General features: G+C 36.9%; 2 protein-coding genes and 1 long non-coding RNA gene across 4 annotated transcripts in view; 2 read left to right on the top strand and 1 right to left on the bottom strand.

Annotated features, from left to right (window-relative positions):
• Positions 1-18804, bottom strand: part of vsir (V-set immunoregulatory receptor) — a 30107-nt gene extending 11303 nt beyond the window's left edge. The window contains exons 1-3 of one of the 2 annotated variants that reach the window (XM_030155675.1): positions 18589-18804; positions 1975-2373; positions 1262-1312 (exon numbers count right to left, since the gene is read on the bottom strand). In XM_030155675.1, the coding sequence (XP_030011535.1) occupies positions 1262-1312; positions 1975-2373; positions 18589-18661 (523 nt within the window). In that variant the 5' untranslated portion in view covers positions 18662-18804. The remainder of the gene's footprint in view (positions 1-1261; positions 1313-1974; positions 2374-18588) is intronic. The other variant, XM_030155676.1, reaches the window with a different exon arrangement.
• cdh23 (cadherin-related 23) overlaps positions 1-25598 on the top strand; it is a 166055-nt gene that overhangs the window by 94739 nt on the left and 45718 nt on the right. The window contains exons 24-27 of the mRNA XM_030155673.1: positions 22894-23115; positions 23237-23356; positions 24864-25044; positions 25445-25578. Of these exons, the coding sequence (XP_030011533.1) occupies positions 22894-23115; positions 23237-23356; positions 24864-25044; positions 25445-25578 (657 nt within the window). The remainder of the gene's footprint in view (positions 1-22893; positions 23116-23236; positions 23357-24863; positions 25045-25444; positions 25579-25598) is intronic.
• On the top strand, positions 4062-6437 carry LOC115434017 (uncharacterized). The gene is made up of 3 exons (XR_003937459.1): positions 4062-4072; positions 4575-4578; positions 6380-6437. It is a non-coding gene; the product is annotated as an uncharacterized LOC115434017 (long non-coding RNA).

Below are 25598 nucleotides of genomic sequence, written 5' to 3'. Positions count from 1 at the left end.
ACAAAATAGGCAAGAAAATGAACAAAAAATAAACAGAAATAAGCAACAAAAAGAACAAAATAATAAACAAAATTAATAGAGATGGACAAAATAATGGGCCAAATAAATAACCAAATGAATAAAAATTACAAATAGAAGCAACAAAATGAATAATAATTTTTAAAAAATGAACAGAATGAAGAACAAAATGGACAAACATAAGCATCAAAATGTGTAAAGACAAAAAAAGCAGCAAAATCGAAAAAAAGGTTTTAACAAAATCAGACAAAATTAAAAAAAAACAAACTAATAATATAAGCAAGGAAAATTATAGGATGGATGGATGGATAAAATGTAAAAAAAGAAATTTAAAAAAAATTTGAACTAGAGCTACAACCGATTAATCGATTAGGTGCTTGAAGCGAATGCAAAAATTCATGATTCAATTAATCAACTTGAATTGATTGAAGGGAAATATTCTATTGCAGTTTTCCTGAACTGAAGCCTCTTTGTGCATCACAATAAGCGTCCGTGTGAAACACAACAGTGGAACCAATGTTTAACAGCAGAGAAATGAAGGAAACAAAGCTTTGATTCAGGAGAATTGTGGTTGAATGATTTTTTTTTATCTCTTTGAGTCGATTAATCAGTTGCAGCTCTAAATTGAACAAAACAGGCAAGAAAAAGAACAAAAAATAAACAGAAATAATCAACAAAAAGAAGAAAATAAACAAAATTAATAGAGATGAACAAAATAATGGGGAAAAAAAGTCAGCTTGATAGATAATCAACCAAATGAATAAAAATTACAAATACAAGCAACAAAATTAATTTTTAAAAAAAGAACAGAATGAGGAACAAAATGGACAAACATGAGCATCAAAATGAGTAAAGACAAAAAAAGCAGAAAAATCTATATCTAATATCTATATCTAAATCTATAATTTTTTAAACAAAATCTGACAAAATAAAAACTAATATAAGCAAGAAAAAAGATAGATAGATAGATAGATAGATAGATAGATAGATAGATAGATAGATAGATAGATAGATAGATAGATAGATAGATAGATAGATAGATAGATAGATAGATAGATAGATAGATAGATAGATAGATAGATAGAACACACTATACATAATGAAGTATAATTACAGAAACAGAACTGGGTGACAAATCTGTCTAATTTAACATTAAGGTGCAGTAATAAACTGTGGCGTGTATGTGAAAGTGTGTGCACAGGAGGATGGAGGTGCATAAAGAAGAGTAAAGATGGTGACGGACCTCCAGGTGGGGTGGGGTCCCAGACTGTACACTCCTGAGATCCGTTTCTACCTGGAGAGACGAGAACAAACAGCCTGTCGTGGGTGTTCAATCAAAGAAGGCAGCATTCACAACAATGTCACAGGGTCACAGGAAGTAGGCTGGACCACACTGGGTTTCCATGGCAACACTGAAGGGACAAGTTTTAAAGAGCGTGCAACTGCTGATTTTTTTTTTTTTTTTTTTTCCTCAAGTTCGAAATATTTTTTTAGTGTTTTAGAAAGGGATGGATGGATGGATAAAAGGATGAATGGATTGAGGTTCAAAGTGGGTTCAGATAATGAATGAATGAATGAATGAATGAATGAATGAAATTTGTCTTTAAAAGATTTCTTCATTCCAAATTTGACTCAATAATTTTCTAGAATATTAGATTTTTTTGGCGTATCTTGAGTTTTTGTCGTATTTTAACTACTCTAATCTCAAGGGAATGTCAGTTTTTCCTTAAATTTATGACTATAACACGCTTTGAGCTAAGTTCTAACTTTAAAGTCTTCGATCATATAATACTTTTGTCACACATTTGTTCATGTTTTTCTTGTAAATCTTCCATTCTGTTCAAATATCCACGTTTCTCCCGTTATGGCGTTAACCTTGAATATCCCCTTTTCAGACTTAAAACCCCTCCGTGTCCCCTCATCCCTGTGGTGGTCCCTGTGCGTTGGCGTCCTTACGTGGTGTGACCTGCAGGATGACGTGGCTGTGCGGCCTCTGCAGGATGTGCTTGTTTTTCAGGTCCAGGGCCATGCAGCAGTATCGGCCCTGGTCGCTGTAGCTCACGTTCTGCAGAGTCACCCAGAAGCTGTGCTCGGACGTCCCGTACGTTACCCCCGGCGGCAAACTGCGGTTGCCGTGGGAATGGAGGTTGATCTTTCTGGGGCCCACCCGGTCTTTGCAGATCTGGTCGCTGTGGGGGGTGAAAATCCAGAGGTGTTTGAGCATGTCTTCAGGATGCAGCGCCGCACCGCTCTGGGTACAAAGCAGCCTGGCCGTGGAGCCTACAGGACAGGTGTAGAACAGGTGGGGGGCGGAGACTGCCAGGGTGGCGTGGGCGTGGGACGGGTCGCCATTCGCTGAAGAGAGGACACACAAAGCCAGACATCAGAACCAGAATAGCCTTTGTCATTTGTCACCTTTCCATTGACCCTAAAATTGCGTAAATATGACTTGCGTGTAAAAATGTACCAAATGGAAAAATGACAATTTCGCCAAAACTCTCCTTTTTTCGATTAAAAGTTTTTGCTCTGGTGAGAGGTGGTTTTTCAGCGGTAGCGCAATTGGTATATCACGCAAAACTGCAATGGAAAGACCTTTTTCCGCAACTAGAGTCACCTGAATTAAAAAAAAAAAAAAAACAGATGTTGACTAGGGGTGTAAGAAAATATCGGTTCTGCAGTATATCACGATATTTCATTTCAAAATACTGTATTGATATTAAACAGTACTGTATTGATATTTTTATGTATTTATTCAAATGCAGATATTGTGGAGGTTCAGTTTTGGTTTTCTTTATTGATTATATTTTATTTATTATTATTTAACACTATTTTATTAAATAATGTTTATTTGAAGCATCCTAAAAACAGTTTTTACTGTCTGAGACGCAGATGTTAGTTCTTTTGTTGGGATTGAACTAAAATTCTGATGTTAGTTCTGAACTAACAGAATATGAACATTTGAACAGGATCTGAAACGGTAATGTCTGTAAAACATAATTTAAGTTTGAACACAGGAACAGTTTGTGATAGAACATTAGATCCTGTTGTGATCAAATAAAAATGTGTTTAGTATTTGTGCAGATTTCAGGTGTACATTTCAGGTTGTTCATATTTGTTCAGGTTATTCACATTTTATTGTTACAGGAAGTTTGTAAATATAAATATTTTTATAATTCAATGTTATTTTTTGCACTAAAACAAATTCAAAAAATTGAAGTTGTCATTATTTATAGACATAATGTAATATTATTTTTTTCACATCAAACCGAAAAGAAAATCTGGAGTCATTATTTTTTGTAGATTATTATGCTATTATTATTTGACAGATCATATTCGTCTGTATGTGGAACCTGAACTAAAATGAGTTCCACAGCCTTGACTGTGGAATTTTTGCACTTTGCAAATTCATCCCAGGGGTCGGATTGGAACCATTGGTGGGCAGCATATTTGAGACCCCTGATTTACAGTATGACTTTATCTCTAAGCACTTAACGTTGAACCTCGACCTGACCAACCGAAGCCACCTCTGGTATTAACACTGCCCCCACAGGCCTGTACTGTAGGCACTAGGCATGATGGGTAATCACTCTGTCACTCTGGACTCCTCAGACCACATGACCTTTTCCCATTGAAACACAGTCCAGTCTTTTTTGCTTCTACAAACTCCTGGTTGTTTCAGAAATGAGAAGCTCCTCATGCGTTTTTTAAAGAACTGAAACATTAATCACCTCAGTAATTATCCAATAGAAGTATCCATTTATTTCACTTTATTGGCTGTAAATACAACACGTATCAGTAAGTGCAGACGTAGTAAAAGACACAGTCGTTGTTAAATATGGCGCTCCAGTAATCCTCCATCTGTTCCTGCAGGAAAATAACTGAACCGTCTAAACTCAAACTGAACAGACTGGTGGGCACAGACCAACAGAATCTGCTTCGTAAATAAAATACAGTTTTATCCAAATAATTTAGCACCTGGAGCTAAGTGGGATGAACGCTTGTGTTGATGATACCAGTCAAAACATGAACAACCACAGAGTAAGAACTAAATGTAGTGTTTAACTGTTGGAACAGGGGTTTTTTACTGCTAAATAAAACCTGTTTCCATGCTTTATTCCTGTTTCTATTCAAGGACCATTTGTTTTCTGGTCTGGATTTTCATCCTCATAGTGTCGTCATCATGTTCCTTCCTCTTATATAGAGTCGGATCATCTGTTCAGCTCTAGACCATGTGGTTTTGGGTCATCCTCTCTGTCTTTTGGCATCAATTTCCCCTTCAACTAAGGTGCTATAGCGTATGATTTGGCAAAAATACCTGTTTTTTTTTTTTGTCTTGGTTTAAATTCAAGGAGCCGTTCTCTGGTCTTAACTCTTCTGAGGACTTCATGGTTCATGACTCTGTTCGTGAGATTTTCAAGATCAAGATTCGGATCCAATACTGGTATCGGTGCATCCCCAATAATTAGTACATTAAATATAGAGAAAAACCTGATTTTCACTTAAAAATGCCAAATACAGAGGATAATATTAGAGTAAATAGTGATAAATCATTTAAGAAAGGTTAAAAATAGAGAAAAAAAAATCATTTGGGCATTGCCACTAAAGTTACACTGGGTCTGTATGGGTAAAGGTGCTGCTGTAAATACAGTAGTTCTTGCAAACTGGGGTTTGATGGTGTCAAATTACATATTTCAGCGACTTGTACGACCCAAATATTTATTTTTCGTCCTTTTCCACGACAGCACTACAACCATCTTGCATCTTTTACCCTGTGGTTACACTGAAAAACAGAACGTCCCCTCCCCACAAAAGTGTGACCTGACACAGATTCTTTGCACATGCACCTTTTACCATGCACAGAAAAGCAAAAACACAGCTGTGAGATGTTCCTTTTACATGTTGCATAAACCGTTCTGGTTCTGTGTTCGCTAACGCTGCAGTCGACCACATCCTGTTCTGCAGAAGAACGAGTGCACGATGAAAAAATGGACGCTTTAATGTGTGGTGAAGGATTGTTTCATTGTATTAACAGACTGTTTTACTGCACTAAAACAATGCAGATACAATATAATCTAAAGCAGTGGTGTCAAACATGAGGCCTGTGGGCCAAAACCGGGCCGCCAAAGGGTCCAAACTGGTCCAAAGGATTTTAGAAATGACACTGAAGATATTAACAGTCAAGGGTGTTTTAGTTCAGGGGCCAAATACAGACCAATGTGATCTTAAATGGATCTAATAAGTAAAATAATAACATAATAATCTATAAAGGATAACCCCAATTTTTATTTATATTTGTTTTCTGTTTTTTCTTTGTTTTTGTTTTTTTAGTGTAAATGGGAATGATCTAAACAACCATGTGCAACGGAAATTTCTTATGAAAAATAAGTGGAATTTCAACAATATTATGCTCATATTAAGTGTACATTTTTATGCACATGTGTAAATTCTAAGCTGAGGCATAATGTTTTTATTATTATTATTATTATTATTATTATTATTATTATTATTATTATTATTATTATTATTATTATTATTATTATTATTATTACAGCACTTTGGTCCACTGTGGTTGTTTTAAATTGCTTTACAAATAAAGATGGATTGGATAATATTATTAAAATTGCACTTTTAATTTTTTATGCACTAAAAGAAAGAAAAAATTGGACTTATTTATAGAATAGAATATATATCTTCATTATCACTGGTTGAGGAACAATTAAAATCAGTACAAAAACACAGTATAAAAATATATACACAATATTATACTGGAAAATATATGCAATGTACAAAAACTATAAGATAAATATTAAATATACAAATACTAGAAAGAACTACTAAAATATGATAAAAGAAATACAACATATAAGGATATATACAGGCAGTGTAGGATGTGTACAGGGTAAAATAAAAAAAAAAAAACAATGTGTGTGGGTTGTGGTTTGTAATTATTTATAGGTTATTATGTTGTTATTTTACTGGCCCCGCCCACTTGAGATTATATTGGGCTGAAAGTGGAACCTGGATTAAAATGCATTCCCTCCCCCAATGTAAAACAGTATAACACTCCTTAAACCAGTGTGTCGGTCTGTTCCTGTTTTAATAGATCAGCGTTTGTGATTGTACTCCGAGCGAACAGGAAGTCTGCGTATTAGCGCTGCGTGCACGTCGATTACAGATACAGTAAGTGTGGGTGCGGAAAAGGAAGCGTGCATTATTACAGCGGCACAAAGACTTTCAGACGTGCATGTTTGCGTGTTCAGAGGTCGAATACTACGAGGATCTGAGCAGCAAACTTCCTTCCTGAGTCGTCCCCGGCACGCGAATGTAGCTCCCACAGCTCCCAGTTTAGTGCCCACTTCAGCTGCTGTTCTGGGCCATCAGTACTAATGTCCCTGCAGGTGTTTGTCAGGGTTAGACTTTAAAAAAAAAAAAGGTTAAAAAAAAAAAACATCTTTATCCTAATCACGTTCATGTGATTTCAGAGGTGGGACTTTACACATACCTGTGCTTTACTTGAATATTTTATTTTGACTTGGTTTTTGTAGTTTCTGCTCCTTATTTTCTTAACCCTTATACCCTCTGGTTACTTTTGTAGCCAAAATTAATATGCACCAAAAAAACCTGCTATAAAATCATCATACATAAACTTTTTTTTTTTTTTCATAAATCTATTAAACAATTTCAACTCAAAACTGCCAAACATTCAACAATTTTAACCCTTTAAATGGCGGTTTAATTGTTTGAATTCTAAATGATATATATTCCATATCATAAATAGTACGGGGATGGGACATTATTTGAATTCCTAATTATTTATTACAAAAAAACAAAGCAAAAAATGGAAAGGGGAAATTCAAAATACAAAATACAGTCACTGTTCCACAAAAACAGTCATACCACATCAACAATCAATGAATAAATAAATAAATGCAGAGTATAAGTAGCTAAGAATAAGTAAGATTAAAAAGAAAGTAGAATTAAAAGACAAAATGTGTTTTCTACTATCACATAAAAACATAAAAAAACCCCAGAGGACAGAAGTGTATTAACCCATAAAGACCTAAACATCCATCATCGACCAAAACCATCTCCTGATCTAAACTGTTTCATACCTGTTGATCCATTAATCCTGTCAATCCTCTTCTCCTGCATTACCTGTATTCGCCTGAGGGGGCAGTGTGTGCACCGTACTGGGGCCGTATTTAGGGTCAGATTGGGCCTAAATGAGGAAGCCCATTGTTTGTTTAATGTGTAAATGTCAATACTGGCTTTGTTCACGTTGGTTTAGTTTGTGCTGGAGAGGAAACGCCGTCACTAATCTGTGCTTTCAGATGATCGGAGCATAGATACTACGGCCACTTCCTGTGTCAGACGCCACGGTTTGGACAACGTACCCCCTCAGGAAGACCAGGGAGGGCCATTAAAGTGAAACTGTTCCTGTTACTGGGCGGGGGGGGCAGGAAGCCCATCTCCCCTCGGCTTTCACACCCGCCCTTCCTTCCCCCTCGACTGTCTTAGAGAATCAGATACAGTTCCTCAGACAAAACTGATTGAAACTGATTGAACTGACGTTTAGAGTAGAATAGAATATTTATCAGTATCATCAGAGATCACTAATGTATAAGCCTCTAAATGGAAAATAGTGAATTCAACGAAAAATAGTGGCTAAAAAATTACCTTTACAGTTCATTTCCATTTATTTCTACATTTGTTTGACATTCACTGACTCAGATGTATCTATTTAGCATCCGTTTTACACTTTCTGATACAGAGTAAGTTTAGAGGGTATTTGCAAATAATTTGCTGTTTTCTTGCTCTAAAGTAGCCTTTAAAATCTACTACTGGTCCAAATCCGGAGTTTGAAGGTAAAGTAACTGTAAAATATAGAAACACCATCTCAAACACATGTTGACAAAATTATCCATGAATCGACCTTTATCTCAAACTACAGCTGTAATGGTAGTTGAACACAAGCAGATTGATTTCATGAAATCGCGTTGTATGTCTTCCCAGCTCTTATGGCATGTGGCGTGTTATACGTATGTATTTTCAACGCCATTTGATCACATCTCAATGTATGCCAAGATCTCCAGTTTACATATCCGGAACCGCTAACCCTACCCCTAACCACTAATCGCGCTAACTGCTAATCATGCTAATTGCTAGCCCTAACCCAAACCACTAATCACGCTAACTGCTAATTGCTAACCCTAACCCTACACCTATCCCTAACTGCTAATCCCGCTAATCGTGCTAATCGCTAGCCCTAACCCTGCACCTAAACCTAACTGCTAATCGCGGTAACTGCTAATTGTGTTAATCGCTAGCCCTAATTCTACCTGCTAATCATGGTAACTGCTAATCATGCTAATCACTAGCCCTAACCCTAACTGCTAATTGCACTAACTGCTAATCACTAACCCTAACCCTACACCTAACCCTAACTGCTAATCACAATTACTGCTAATCATGCTAATCGCTAGCCCTAACCGCTAATTGCGCTAACTGCTAATCGCTAGCCCTAACCCTACAGCTAACCCTTACTGCTAATCACGATTACTGCTAATCATGCTAATCGCTAGCCCTAACCACTAATTGCACTTACTGCTAACTACTAACCCTACACCTAACCCTAACCGCTGATCGCGCTAACTGCTAATCATGCAAATCGCTAGCCCTAACCCTAACTGCTAATTGTGGTAACTGCTAATTGCGTTACTTTACGCGGTGTGATCATACACATGGAAAGCTTAGAATACCTACAGATAAAATTAAAAATGGCATCTTATCTGTATATAATTCATGATATCATGTTGACACAAGCTATTTTGCCAAGTTTTACTGATTCCAGCTTCTTAAACTTCAATAGCTTTTCATTTTTTTACTCCTTTATGACAGTGAACAGTGATTATTTTAGACTTGTGGATGTCTTTTTTTTTTAACTTTAGGCAACTTTATTCCACTGTTTTCTGACGTTTTATGAACCAAACCACAAACATTTAATTGAGAAAATCATAAAAATTCAAAATAATCATCAGTTCTGGCCCAGTTTTATGAACTTAAACCGATAGAAACTCTTAAAAAACATGACTTTCATATGAAAAATCTGAATCTTAAAACTGAGCTTAAAGATGTGAAGCTGAAATAGTCTGACTTTTCTCAGTGTTTTCAGAGTCGGTATCATTAGTCGGTGCGTTCTCGCTGCCAAGGAGTCGGTGTTTATTAGCGTGTCGACATCATCTGAACGGCCTTGATGTGGTTGGAAGCAGGTAAAAGTAGACGGTGTGTGTGAGCTTCTGCTGTGTGTCTGGAACAGGAGGCGCAGCACACATCTGTGTTTTGACTCTATTATACATCTAGGCTTCCTCCTCAGATCTGGGTTCTCAGGATCCTGATAGCCCCTCAGGGCCCAGAAACAGACCCTCTTTTGTTTTAAGCCTGAACACCACCTGTTTAGGACACGTTGCGTCTGACAGCTTTCTTAACCCAGCTCTTCAGCAGCACATCCTGGACTCTGGGAGTTCAGTGAGAATGTTTAGTTTCTGCTTGAATCAGAGGAAAAAGACACGAGTAAATGCACACATGGACCTGATCAAGGTTCTAATAGTTTTGGATTTTTCAGTATAGTTTAGTTTTATTTAGTTTTGACTTTTTTTTTCTCTAATTCAGTTCGTTTTAATTCATTTTTAGAGCAGGTTTGCTAGTTTTTATTAGTTTTCATTTTTTTCTAAATGCTTAGTTTTAGTTTAGTTGTAGTTTAGTCGTCTCTTTTCTCTTCTTCTCTGTGGTCGTATTCAAATAAATCCCAGACAGGACTCTGCTGCTTTCTCCCAACTTTAGTCTCCATGTTTCCAGGTAGAGTGGGGACCAGAAGACGACTGGAAACCACAAGTGAACACAAGTGACGGACCATTAAATATCATATGGTGCCAGCAGATAAAATTGCTTGAGCGAAATAAATCTATTTCATATCAATCCGACATTGACAAAGACGAAAACTAAGGGAATTTTATCCAGAATGTTTATACATTTTAGTTAGTTTTGTAAACACACAATACAGTTTCAGTTAGTTATCGTTTTTTTCTTTTAGTTATGGTTTTTATTTATTTCGGTTAACGAAAATGTTTTTTCAATTCTAGTTTTCGTCATTTCGTTAGTTTTCATCAACGATAATAACCGTGTCCTTATTGATGCTTTCTGTTACTGCAGGTTCAGGGTGTTTTAGCTCACCAGATGATCAGCAGCGGTCCTCATATTCATCTTCAACATTGATCGCCCCCCCCACCCCCACCCCCATAAAGGGAGGGGGACAAACATGACAAATCCACGGGGCTCAGCATTTCTGCGCTCCCCTCCTTATTCTAATCTTTCATGGACATCTACATGATCAGTGAATTAAATATAGGAGACTACCTGATTTTCACCGAAAAATGCAAAGGATATTATAATAAAGAGTGATAAATAACTTAAAGGAAAATATAAAATTAACATTTTCTTGTCATTTTCCTTTGTTTACAATAAAACAAAGAGAAACAATTGGATTTGTCATTATTTAGAGGTTTTTCTGGTTGTTTTTTACTGGTCTGGTCCATTTCAGCTCATATTGGTCTGTATGTGGAACCTGAACTAAAATATTTTTAACACCATTTATTGTTAATATCTTCAGTGTCATTTTTGCATTTGACAAATCTATCCTATGGGCCAGATTAGACCCTTTTAGCAGGCCGGTTTTGGCCCACAGACCTTATATTTGACACCCCTGCTTTATAACATATAGTATATTTGCTGATTTTGCTCATTTGAAGAAGTATTTGTTAACAGTAAAAGGTCTTAAGTCCTGTTTTAATATGATAATTGTCATTTTCTTCAATCATCTAATTAGAATTAGAGGATATAAATGTGATGTGTGGAGGCGTGGTCCACATCTGCGTAGTTCTAACCCTAACCCTAAAACCCACACGTCTCGATTAGAAAAACCACTAGGATCGACACATTTATCACAGCGTCTTTATTTATAGTCTATAGACGACCATTTACAGACATGTTTTTGAAACCTAGGTAGCTTTAATGTCCATATTCGGGTCCTATTTTTGGCCCCAATATTTTATTAAAAATTAATTAATTATGAGATGGCTTAGAGCAAGAGTATCATTTTTTTTTTTTGCCTTAATCTGAGGTCATCATTAGGTCCATCCTGGGGGGAAATATGTTGAAATTTCTCGTTTAGTATTGGGTCTAAAAAAGCTGGAAAAGTGCCAGATCCCAAAATGAACCCAGTTTCATAGAAGCACCCATGTCACAAATCCATCCCACACTGTGAAAAAGGGTTTTGGGGGTTGGTAAATACAAACTATGGAAATCAGTTCCATTTTAATCATCATTAATAGTCAGCCAGTGAAATCTGTTCTGACTGGTTAAAGTCTACCTATTTGTTCACAGTAACAATTGCTACTTAAAATAACATAATAAAATCCACCCCGTAATATTGTGAAGTGAGGAGCAGCTGGGGGGAGTTTCCCAGCATGCATTGGGACAAACTAGTTGGGACAGTTTTTATGTGTTTTCCAGTGTTCTGAGTTGATAAGGAGTGTTGTTCTTTTTATATATAGCACAGTTGTGGTGTGTTTGACTGTTTTGATTAGTTTTTTGTTGAATGAATATTTCTGTTGAGTTGCATATTCTTGCACCATGAGCTCAGTTGCTTCTTTGTTTCATTATTCTCTGTAAAGGTGTTCCATACAAGTGCTGTGAAAGGTGCTCTGAGAGGAAATTCAAGTGATTTGCTGGATGTATAGAAGAGAAACTGCGACAAAAGTATCGATCTCATCACGCTAGTATTGATCCAATACCAATACACACACGCTAGTGATGGGACTGTTGGCTCTTTGAAAGGAGTCGTTCAATCAGGAGCCGTTCACTGAAAAGAGCCGTTCAACAGACTGGCTCTTTTATGTTTTTGCATTATTTTGAAACACCAATGTTTTAATGACTAAATAGGCTACATGTGATGATTGACATTCCGTTTTAAAGGTGTTTAATTGGTGCGGCAGTAAATATTATCTTACTGTAAAAAAGAATAGTTAGTTCAAATGTGTGGGCTAAATCATAAAACATGAGAGGTGACATTAGACAAATGATGGAACTGGACCAAAAACATGACGGTACATTGTGTGGACCAGTCTGTAGGCTAAAAATGAAGAAGAAAATAAAACATTTTCTTCTGAAATAACATTTTATTCTCCTCAAAACAAGAACAATAAATGTGTGCAAACATACGGAAAAAATTGCACAAAACACAACAGTGATTAATCACTGCAGTTACTTAAATACCTGAACTGTAGTGACATTCTCAGAACAAGAACAATAAATGTGAGTAAACAAACGGGAAAATAATTGCACAAAACACAACAGTGATTAATTACTGCAATTACAGTACTTAAATACCTAAAAAAAACTGTAGTGCAAATAAAATACTTCAAGTAACATTGCAAAATACCTGATATCTCTAATGTAAATATCAAAATGATACCACATCAGGAGTTCTCTCACTTCTACTCTGTATATAAAGCCAATGCCTCCCCAGTGACGCTAAATTGACAGGCAATCGGACACTCCCTCCTTAAAAAGAAAAAAAAAAAAATTTTTAAAAATGAACGGCTCTTTACAAAGACTCGGTTCCCATCGTTTGTTTCAAAGAGCTGTTCAAAAGATTCGATTCGTTCATGAACGTCACATCACTAACACACGCCTTAGTATGGATACTATCAATACTTAGGTTGATCCTCCCTGCCCTAAATTAAGTGGATGAACATATTCCTATTAACAATTGAGGGTTTATATTACTCACTTTTTATGAGTAATTTGTTGTGTTGTATTGGGATATGTTAGGTGGATTTTACCTCATTTCTTTTAGTGTGTTATAGCTGTTAAATTTAGTCACATTTTATTCCAAATATGGGGTAAAATCTACTCAACCAAAATGAGTGCAAATTGTTAGCTCACTTTATTGAATAAATTCTAAAGGTTTGTTTTTACGGTGCATGTGCCAGACTGGACCCTTTTAGCGGGCTGGTTTTGGCCCACAGGCCTGATGTTTGACACCCCTGCTTTATAACATATAGTATATTTGCTGATTTTGCTCATTTGAAGAAGTATTTGTTTGGTAACTTCACAGTAAAAGGTCTTAAGTCCTGTTTTAATATGATAATGGTAATTTTCTTCAATCGTCTAATTAGAATTAGAGGATGTAAATGTGGTGCGTGGAGGCGTGGTCCACATCTGCCTCCTTCTGAGTCAGGAAAAGCCTGGTGCTGATGAAACCACGAGGATCGTCACCTGTAGTCGATACTAAGCAGCAGTTTCGGTCTGTGGGTTTATCACCATCAACACCTGAACAACAGGATGCATTAAAGTGTGGAGTCGATGAAGAACTCGTCACAGAGGAAGCGGTTACGGGTCGACGCCGTGGGTCACCGTGCTCAGATCTGCTCACTTACATCCAGTTTTCTGTTGCACTTATTTGTTTAAAGTAACTGAATCTTCTTCCTCTTCTTCTTCCTCTAAACCTACGTCAGCGTTAACACTAAAAGGTTGTGTAACGACGCCTACGTGAGTGTGTTTTACAACACGATTTCACCAACAAATTCAGCAATAATGACGCCGAAATATCATTTGGAAATGACACGTGCGTATATTTGTCCTTTTGCAAAAAAAACCCCCAAAAGACAGTGTTATTAAAGTAAAAGAGCAAATATTCAAAGCAGTATCAACTTAGAGCGGAAACAAAGGCAAGGCAGGTTCATTTCTATAGCGCATTTCATGTACAAGACAATTCAAAGTGCTTTACATAGAATATTAAAAGCATGGAAGCAATAAAAAGTATAGGCATGAGAAAAACAAACAGAAAAAAAATCAGATAAATAGATAAAACAGACAAGCAGATAAAACAGATAAAAACTTTTAGCTTGAAAGGAACAGTGCAGATCTGAACTGATGAATAAAAAAAGAGTAAGAACAGGTGGGTCTTTAACCTGGATTTAAATAAACTGGGTTAAAATCATGATGAAATACTGATGATAAATGACCAATCTTTGTAATACTCAGCCTTAAAAGATGGAATGAGATGAAAACTTGTGAAAGAAAAAGAAAACGAGTGCAGTTCAGCAAGATGACAGTTATTTCCAACATTAGAACATCAAGTTAAACAATGATAATATTTTATTTAACTGTCTAAATAACACTAACCCTAAACACTTATACATATATTTTATGTATCATGTAAATTATATTAAGTATCAACCCTAAATGTGGTGTTTTTTTTTTTTTTTTACCATCCATATACTTTTAACACTATACAAATATTGTCATACTGTTGCTAATATATTAAATTTCAAGTTTTGGTTTTTTTTTTTTATATTTACAGATAAATCACACAGATTTTGCATTCAGTCAAGGCTTTAACAGTGGAGCTCAATGTCAAACCCTTGGACTGTTCGTTAATCATTCTTTCCACCTCCAGGAAGGCCACATGAGGGGGTGTTTGTTTTTTTTTTCTTTTTCTGACTCGCCGAAAAAAGAAAAAAAACAGCTTCAACACTGTCATGTCAGAATGTCAAAAATACCCCTTCCCTCAAACACACCGACCCTTTAAAGTTTAAACCATCATGAATCCCTTGTGCTTGAATATAGATTTACCCGTTTTGGAACAGGAGATCAATGCATCATGTGCTCAAGTCCAGGAGAAAGTGATCAAGAACGGAGTAAAAACATCCTGTTGGAGTTCAATGAGCTGCTATTGTCCTAAAAGGAGTTCAACTCTTATCAGGACCAGGAGGGAAAAGGACGCTGATTATTTCACTGTTTGTCACGTTTACCACATCGTCTATTACATGCCATTCTTAACCCTTTAAACCCTCTGCCTAAAGTCATCTGTATGGACTTTTTTTCTTATTTTGACTCTAAAAAGGTTAGAAATTATGCTGTGACTGAGTCTTTTTACCCATTTTTCCAGAGCACTTACAACTTTTAAAATCTAGAATAGACATTATTTGCCATTTGCACAGATACATGGCGGTATAGGTACACTGGAATCCTTGAGCGTTTCCCTGAGTCACAGAATCCAAAGAAAAAAAGAAGAAAAAAAAAAGACATGAACAAAAACAGAAACAACACATAAACACAGTTATTGTACAGATAAACACAAATACACACTTGTAAATCTAGCAGTCATGTACAATTTACTGCATATTATAATTCTGCTAAAATAGCTTCGTCTCCAGCTTCTAGTACAAACGTGAGTGAAATTACCGTAATGACCAAATAAAACCTATAAAGCCCAAAGTCTCAGGTTTCAGAAACTGTTGAAATTGCTCCAATAGCACAAACAGTGACAGAGTTGCAGCCATTTAAAGTGTGAATGCACAGGGTGTCAGCGGTGACGCATCAGGTTCTAAAGGGTTAAATGTCACTTTTGTTTGTTTTAATTTCCTAGTTAAATTATTCCACGTCTATTTTTATAGTGTGGATGAAAAGTACTATTTTCATTGCCCAGGGAAACAGTTTTTTTTTCTCTATACATGACAATAAAACACCTTGAATGTTGAATCTAGTCCTTTCATGCATGAATTATGAAAAAAAAAGTATCTCGATATTTTTTTTTTTTTTTTTTTTTAAGATTGATTTTATTTAGCCTCAAAATTAGGCTAAAGTTGAAATGCATTTTGATTGTTTTTATTTTTTTTAATATGGTTTTATTAAGATGATATTTTACCTCCTGAGACCTAGCCTGACCATCCGTCTTTCTCGATGAGAAATATTTATTTATTTATTATTTATTTATTTATTTGATATCGGCCTGTGTGGGAGTGAATGACTAGTGAAGAACTTTTCAATTTCGTTTTATTGTACAATGCAATGACAATAAATTCTTCTATTCTAAATCTGTCTGGAATCGCGGGGCTTGAATCCAAATATGAAGGCGGGACTAACAGGCGCAGAGTAAACCAATCACAGATAAGATCGATGTGATTACTGTCACTTAAGAATACAGGGTGTAATCTGTAATCCCATCCTTATGTTTGAATCAAGTAAACAACCGACAACAGTTTAAAGACATTTTAAAACTGACTTTGACTTGGCGAAAAGAAGTCGAACCCATTGTGAAACACCCCCCCCCCCCCCCCCAGACTTGTGATTGGTCAATATAGAATAAACTGTACATATTTCACAGTGATTGGACCAATTCCAGACGGTGTTCTCAGTATTTTAAATACACTGAGAAAACCGGATAGGTGGACAGGCGACCTGAGACCCAGGAAAAGACAAGTTTAGGCTTTTTTTAGTTCTATAATTGCCTATGTTGGAAAATTCACGATGCAACAGTTTTTTCAGATGCTTTTGTTTTGTTTTTTTAAATGGAATGTCCTTTGTGGTGGACAGTTTTGGGGTTTTTTTGTTTGTTTGTTTTGTTTTTTTGTACAAAGCTGTGAAACTCTTGTCCCCAAAGCTGGACAGTAAACCCATATCTGGGTCTGAGGAGGTTAACTTTATGATTCTACAAATAAGATGACCGTTTTTTTTCATTGTATTGTTTATGGTCTAGACACACTGCCCCCTTGTGGTCTGGACAATATTGCCTTTAGAACCCTTTGGGAAGTGAGTTAAACTGTGTGAGAGTGAATGTTTGGATGTGAATTAATTTTTTATATAGAGTTATAGAAATGTATTTTTTAATGAATCTTTTTAATGTATCTTTTAGTTTTTAAATAGTGTGTATTTTTTTTTAATAATAACACCAGCCTGCCCAGGGTCTACAGGTGGAAATTAACACCAGTGCTCCAACCTGGAACACTACACCTGTCCTGTTTAACCTCCTCAGACCCAGCTGTGGGTTTTCTGTCCACATTTGTAGACGAGAGTTTCACAACTTTATTCAAAAAAAAGAAAACTGTCCACCACAAAGGACATTCCATAAAAAATTTAAAAACTGCATCTGAAAAAACTGTTGCATCACGATGTTTCCAATATAGGCACTGATTTAATAAAAAATAATAATAATAATAATAAATAAAAAAATTTTAAAAAGCTGGTACTTTGCTGATATTTCCTGGGTCTAATACGAGCTTAAAGGAAGGAAACCACAAACAAAAGACTCAGAAGAGCCCACAGTGGAACAGACACTCAGAACACCAACTGGAAGGAACACTTTACGCATTAAAAACACACAAAAAAAGAAAGACTCAGTTTATCCACGGAATTCTCCTTCTTATTAAACCATTCTGTCCATTCACGTGTTCCTAAAATACCCAGCATCCTTCAGGTCCAGTAAATACTTCTGCCATGACGGCCTTATCCAAACAGGCCAAAGCCTAAACCTGAAAACCGATCACCTCAGAGGTTTGAAGTGTGTTTGAAGTGCAGGAGCCTGCAGCCCGGAGGCAACAGCTGCTGCTCCTCTGTCTGCACCGGGATCACATTCTGCAACTTTAACCACGACTAAGCTCCTCACACACGCACGCAGCTTCCGCGGAAACGCAGACTTTCTCTTAAACTGTAACAGAACTTGTGCATTTTTGCGGATTATTTGCATCCAAACCCAGCTGACGCCTGCGAAAAAATGTAACTTTTACAGGGTTTCCGACATGTGCGCGTTTCTTTAAAACTCCAAACCATCCCTAAAGAGTTGAACTTGCGGTTGTAAACGTGCGTAAAAGGTGCGTTTCGCTGCGTCTTTTTTTGGAAGGGGCTTTAAACAGCTTCACACCAGATGTTCCAAACACTGACACAAGTTTGACAAGATGTTTTTAACTCACTTTGGAAAAAAATAAAAATAAAAAAAAATAGAAAAGCACTTGGAGAGCACAGACCTCCACCAAAGCAGATCAGCGCCCCCCCATCACCACCCAAATGTAATCAGTTGTTCCTTGTGCCAGTATAAACATTTCCTGAAAATTTCATCCAAATCCGTCCATAACTTTTTCAGTTATGTTGCAAACAAACAAACCCTGGCAAAAACATTACGTCCTTGGCGGAGGTAAAAACAGCTTTCTGCACGAGACACGAACACGCGGAAAAGGTGCACTTATGCGGATCATTTGTATCCAAACCCATCTGACGTCTGCGTAAAAATGTAACTTTTACAGGGTTTCCGACATGTGCCCGTTTCTTTAAAACTCCAAACCATCCCTAAAGAGTTGAACTTGCGGTTATAAATGTGCGTAAAAGGTGCGTTTCGCTGCGTCTTTTTTTGGGAGGGGCTTTACACAGCTTCACACCAGATGTTCTAAACAATAACAGAAGTTTGGCAAGATGTTTTTAACTCACTCTGTAATAATAAATAAATAAATAAATAAATAAAAGCTTTCTGCAGCTGTGAGCGAAGGAGTGAAACGGAGACACCAACACGCGTAAAAAGTTTGCGCCACGGTACGAAAATAGTGAATTCTACTCGCAGAAAACCGAGGATTTGTGACCTAAACGCTGTCATTATTCATGTCAACATCCAACACGTGACTTATTTTATCCCGGACTAAAGTCACGGACACGCAGGAGGAGGACGGGCCGTGGACTTACCTCCTCCAGGTCCGAGCAGCAGGACGGCGCAAACCCACACCAGACGTGTCCACAGTGGACTCCCACACCGCATGATGCCGTGGATGTTCAGGGCAGAAGGGGAACAGACGTGGAAACAACAAACGGAAGCTCCGTGGGAAATAAAAGTGTCCGTTCAGCGTGAAAACTACACGGAGACACTGGACCAGGACGCACCGCAGCGTGCGCGTCTTCAACTTTGACTCCTGGATCTGTGGATGTTTGGAGGCAAAAGGACTCAGGCTCCTCCCCCTGTACACACACACACACACACACACACACACACACACACACTTCATCTCCGTCAGTTCATGATGTTCTATGGCCATGAAAGTAGTTGTCCTCATTAAAGAGACAGAAGTAGAAAATGTATCACTTAAAACAATATTTTTTTTAATAATTAAGATTATAGACGAATAAATACACTGAACAAAAACAAAAAAGAAACAAGTTTGGCAGCTACTGGAGGAAAAAACATGTAATCGCTCCAGTAGAATTTTAAGTGAAATCTGTAAGAAGAAGAAAACTTTTTTTTTTCTATTTTTGCTGCTTGGGGTTTTTTTTTTCTTCTTTTTTTTTGATAAAAAAATCGCATTTATTCTGAATTATTCTGACAACAGAACATATGTTAATTCATGTCAAGATTTAGTCAGGATTGGGTTTAGTTTAACCTCCTCAGACCCAGGAAATGTCAGCAAAGTACCAGCTTTTTTTTGTTTTTTATTAAATCAGTGCCTATAGTGGAAACATCATGATGCAACAGTTTTTTCAGATGCAGTTTTTAAAATTTTTATGGATTGTCCTTTGTGGTGGACAGTTTTCTTTTTGTCTTTTTTTTTGTATAAAGTTGTGAAACTCTTGTTCACAAAGTGGACAGAAAACCCATAGCTGGGTCTGAGGAGGTTAAAATGATATATTTTTTTTAAATAATTAAGATTCTTTGTTGTACCCGGAGGAATAAATACACTGAACAGACAAAAAAAAACAAGAAGAAGAAAAAAAAAAGTTTTGCAGCTACTGGAGGGAAAACATGTAATCACTCCAGTAGAATTTTTAAGTGAAATTTGTAAGAAGAAGAAATTTTATTTTTTAAATTTTTGCTGCTTGGGTTTTTTTCTTCTTCTTTTTTAAATTAAAAAATAGCATTTATTCTGAATTGTTTTGACAACAGAACATATGTTAATTCATGTCAGTATTTAGTCAGGATTGTGTTTAGTTTAATGGCGGTCGATAATGACGCCTTTTGCATTTATGAGACAGAACTGACCTGATCTGGTTTATGACACTTTATAAGAAAAATAACATTTTCTTCTGCTAAAGGAGGAAAGCTGTCTGATCTTGACCAAATCAGACTGATTCCAAATCTGAAACTGGAATACCTTTAGAAGGGTTTGAGTCGATTAAACCTGTAAGAAAAAAAAAAAAAAATAAATTTTAAAAATAAATAAATTTGTATATATATATATATATGTTTTTATTTTTTTTTTATTTTTTCCTCTTTTTTGCTGTTGTGTTTTTTTGTTTTTTTGGTTTTTTTTAATATCAATACTGCACTTTTTAATATTGATACAGTATCGTGAAATTAAATATCGCAATATACTGCAGAACCGATATTTTCTAACACCCCTAGCCTTTAGTTTGTCTCACACACACACACACACACACACACTGAAACTCCAGAACCTGTCTTACAGCCTCTGCCTGGGCGTTCTGGTCCGTTGGTCGGACCGGTCCAACAGGCTCCAACTCTTCCTCCAGTTCCACTTCCTCTGGTTCTGACACGAGTGTGTGTCTGTGATCTGCTTTATTATTCTAGGATTTCACCAGCATTTGTTCTGTCCCCTGCAGTGATTTTGTATCGGCTTCATTTAGTCTGAGGTTTGTGGTTTTGGTTCCAACAGGATTTATTTCCTCTTTCTGCTTCGAACTAAATGTCTTCCTATTGTCGTCTGTTTTCCATTGTTTCTTGAAAAATTAATTCAGAAAATCACACATTTTTGACTCAGGATGGAGGTTTTATAAAGAAGAAAATCTGTCTGAGTCCCATGGAAGTGAGTGGTACATAACTGAACTACAGATATGATGTAAAACTGTAGTTCTGATGAGGATTAAAGAAGATGGAACCTTTTTTGGGTGTTTTTGTTCTCTTTTTCTCAAACATTGAAAAATTAGACAGATACGCAAACTATATACATTCAGAGAGTGGGTGTAAAAAAAAAAAACAACAAAAAAAAAAACATTTACAGCAGTTCATTATTGTCTTGGCATATAGGATTTTAAAGTAAAGAATCAATGTATAAATAAAAACACAAAAACATATTTCCTCAAGAGCATTTTGGGTTCATATTCATGCATTCATCACTGCAAAATTGGGTCTTAAAGGCTTCACATATCTCATTCATCCCTTGCAGTGTTACACAAAAAAATCCATCTTCAAATTTACAGTAAAGGTCATTCTTTCCATCCTATAAATTCACATGGTTATGTCGATCCAGTGATTTATTGTCGGTTCTTCTTGTGCTATCCATCATTTAGTTATTGCTTTTTTTAAGTATCTATTCATATTTTTGACGTCTGGAGAAATGTGTCCTAAATATATGGTTTTGAAATCACAGGGTAAATAGGTATTAAAAGGATTTCTATGGTTTTATGTATTTTTTTCCCATAACGGTTCATTTTTGGGCACTTCCAGAATATGTGGAAATGATGTGCAGTGTGCAGCTACAGTTTCTCCAGCTTTGTGAATTCCAGATGGAACCATTTAAATGTAACTTATAGAACATTGGCCCAGATTCCCCCTGTGTTTTTAATCTGATGTAGATTCAGAATTCGAATACTTTATAGACCTTTTTCACAACTTCAGTTTTTCTGATAATGGACTGGAGCGCCTAAACCAGGGTTTATTTATTATCACATTTAAACGTGTCAGATCTGATTTTTACAATTATCTGATTAATAAGAGTTTTCAGACTTTTCTGGTCATGGAAACGGACTCAGGGGTTCACCACAGAGAGTTTTATATTCTGTACAAATGCAACCTCCTCTGACCTTTGACCTTTGGTTCTGGAGGGGGAAGTCCCCACAGAAAACCCTCAGACACCTTTCAGTACCTGGTCGACTGGAAACTGATAAGTTTCCTCTGCATCTACAAGAACACTATTTCAGTACACTCATATCTGTGAATAATTGAACACTGAGATTTAAAGACATTTAATAGAAGTGTGTTATGTTTAAGTATTTCCAGAATATATGATTCATTTTTTTTATCCATTTCCATCAAACGTCAGTAGCTAAAAAGTTATCAGTGAGCACAGATAAGACGAAAGGAAATGAGCAAATAATTTACTCTGACCCTTGGAGGATTCATCTGTATCTGATGCCCTGGTCACATGATCACAGATACTCTCCTATTTTACTGTTATTCTGGGTTTTTTTTAAATAAGATTCTGTCCATATGATCATTAAAAAAAGATTCTAAAGTGGTCCATAGTTGTCCAACCTGTGGACACTGTTGATAATATTGTCCGTTGTAGAGGCTTTAATCTGTCATGAAGGAATTATGAAATCGTTCAGAATTCAAATCCTTAAAATGCCATTTAGAGGGTGAAAATCATGAAAACTGTTGAATATTTGGTAGTTTTGAGCAGGGCAGAAGTTGTTTAAGAGATTTATATATATTTTTTGAAAAGCGCAAAAAAATTAATATTTGACGTAAGAATAAAAGACAAAGGGTTTCAAATATATAACAAATACAGCTGAAAGGATTAATCAACGCAAAGTGATAAAAAAAAAAAATCATTCAACCACAATTCTCCTGAATCAAAGCTTTGTTTCCTTCGTTTCTCTGCTGTTAAACATTGGTTCCACTGTTGTGTTTCACACGGACGCTTATTGTGACGCACAAAGAAGCTTCAGTTCAGGAAAACTGCAATAGAATATTTCCCTTCAATCAATTCAAGTCGATTAATCGAATCGTGAATTTTCGCATTCGCTTCAAGCACCTAATCTATTAATCAGTTCAGCTCTAATAACAAAAGAGAAAAGTTCTGGTCAAACGTCATGCCAAAAGCTGCAACACAGCCACAATGATCACCAAATGGGAAAAAAATGAGAAAAATGTACAAATTATGCCAGAGGAGGACCTAATGGCTAAAAACAAAATGTACACAGAAATGAGACCTGAGAGGAGTGGAGATCCACTCCTATTGCACAAATATTAAAAACTGAATCACATGTTTGTGAGTTTTAAAACATGACCCTCTAAACTTGTGTGTGTTTTTCACGCAGGCTTCGACCACCGTCTACGTTCAGATCGTGGATGAAAACGACAACGCTCCCGAGTTCCCAGAGGAGGAGTACGTCACCGTCCTGAGTGAGGGGCCGGACACGGTGGGCGCCACCATCGCTACGGTAACAGCCATCGACCCCGACGAGGATCTGAACGGCACGTTAAGATACGCAATCACCCAGGGCAACCTGATCCAGACCTTTCACATCAACAACATCACGGTGAGACCTGAGCATGATGATGATGATGATGATGATGATGATGAAGGTACACAGTGGTTCTATCAGCGGCTGTGAGGATTTCCCATCATGCATGTGTTCGTCTGTGTGTGTTTGTATTCAGGGGAGGATTACAGCGGTCAAGGAGCTGGACTATGAGATCAGTAACGGACACTATGCGCTGGTCGTCACGGCAACAGACCAGTGTCCAATCCCTGCTCTTCGTTTGACATCTAGTACGACGGTGAGGATCTTTATTCATTTATTCTAGTGTTCGCTCAGATATTGAACGTATTCTGATAAATGGGTGAAAACTAATTACAGAATGTCGACTGTGAAAAGTTTGGTTTAATGAACACAAAGCAGCTGAGACACATCACATGTCACCACTCCAGGCTCTTGTCCACTGGCTCCTGGTTCATTTTGATCTTCACCAGTCACTTCTAAAGTCCACTATATGGACAAAAGTATGTGGACCTGTTGAATTCAGCTGTTTCTTTTCTAACAGGGGTCTGGGATAAAAAACAATGACGACTAATGTCAGAATGTAGTTTTATATTATGGGCTAAATATCATTGCATTGGTTAGTTTGGGTGAAATTGTTATCTTTGTTTCTTAAATGACTCAGATGATTTTCATTTATTTATTTAATCAGTGCATCCCTACTTTGTCCATGTCATCAAAAAGTAATACTTTGGATGTAAACACCGTGTCAGAGCAGTATCCATGGAAACCATTAAACTGGAATCTGATCTGAAGAATTTTCAGTCAAATTGAAGAAATATTATCTACAGCTCTGGAAAAAATGAAGAAACCACTGCAACCGCCTGTGAAATCAGCTTGTCTGCATGTTTGACAGCCATTCCTGTCCTGTATCTGTTGAATTCCAACACAAATGCACCTTATTCTAGTGAATAAACACCTGATCCATGTCTTATTTAAGAAGCAGAAGTATAAACACCACTACTGTGGCCATCACTATCTTCTTACAATCGGCTAAAACAGTGCTTTTAGAACCACAAAAGTAACTGGAATCCAAAAATAACTACTGAAAACTACTGGACTTCTGCTCTGCCAGTGTTCCCAAACTGTGAGTTGGACTGGTTCTTCTGTCAGGACAATGCTCCTGGCCTCAGCTAGGTCCATAAAGGTGTGGATGACAGATGAAGACCCTGTCAGGGCCAGGACAATCTCCAGACCTGAACCCACTGTGAAAACTTCTGGAGGAACATGGATGGTCCAAGCCATGGAACATGTCTGAGCTTCTGGAATTTCTCTGGCAGGAGCTGCATAAAGTCCTCCAACAGCAATGAAGGAGAACCAAAACACATGGAAGCTGTCATTGAACATCAGGGTTATTCCACCAAATATTGATGTCTGAACTTTGACCCAGTTACAACATTAGTTTGTGTTGTTTAGAAATCAGTATGAACTGGTTTTATTTCCATTATTTGAGGTCTGAAAACACCTGCATTTTTTGTTATTTTGACCATGTGTCGTGTTCTGCAAATACATGCTCTAAATAACATTTTTATTTGGAATTTGGGAGAAATGTTGTCCGTAGTTTAGAGAATAAAACACAAATGTTCATTTTGCTCAAACACATACCTATAAATGGTCAAATCAGAAAGGGATCATTTTGCAATGGTCTCTTATTTTTTTCCTTAGCTGTATGTCTGCTGTCCACTTAATCACTTCCACATAAATGAAGTTATTAGTTTTGTAATATATATAATATACGTGCGTCTCAGGTGCTGGTGAACGTCCTGGATGTGAATGACGTGACCCCCACCTTCCCCAGAGCCTACGAGGGGCCCTTTGAGGTGACCGAGGGCCAGCCCGGTCCTCGAGTCTGGACCCTGCGAGCCAGCGATGAAGACTCTGGACTCAACGGGAAAGTGGAATACAGCATCACCGGAGGAGATCACCAGAGTAGGGCTTCTGTGTTGTCATGGAGACGGTAAAACAGGGTGTCCATAGAGTGTCTTTACAGTTTAACACATTTATTACAAAAGCAAATGAATAAACAAATCAGTGTAAAAAAAGAAAAAACAAAAACTAATGACTGTATTATGTTTTTCTGAATAACTCAATATGTAATAAAAGCACTTTGAACAAAAGAAAAGGTCAAAGGTCAACATTTACACTAATTGATCTGTCGCTGAAGACAAATGGACTAATGATTCGACTCCACATGATCCTACAATGTGATGAAAACCTCTCATCAGACGCTTTTGTAAGAAATGTTTTAAATCGTAAATAGACTTTGTGGACGCCCTGTACATAAAACTATTTACTCTGAGCTCTGAGTCTGAGTCTGGTTCATTTGTAGATGAGTTCATGATTTCCCCGGTGGAGGGAGAACTCCGGGTGAGGAAGGACGTGGAACTGGACCGAGAGACCGTCGGCTTCTACAACATCACTGTGACGGCTCGAGATCTGGGAACTCCATCTCGCAACAGCTCGGTGGGTCTTTGTTTCATCAC

This window comes from Sphaeramia orbicularis, chromosome 15, assembly GCF_902148855.1.
Source record: "Sphaeramia orbicularis chromosome 15, fSphaOr1.1, whole genome shotgun sequence".
Taxonomy (NCBI): Eukaryota; Metazoa; Chordata; class Actinopteri; order Kurtiformes; family Apogonidae; genus Sphaeramia; species Sphaeramia orbicularis.
Note: the sequence above shows the minus strand (reverse complement) of the source record. Positions and strands in the feature narration are given on the sequence as shown.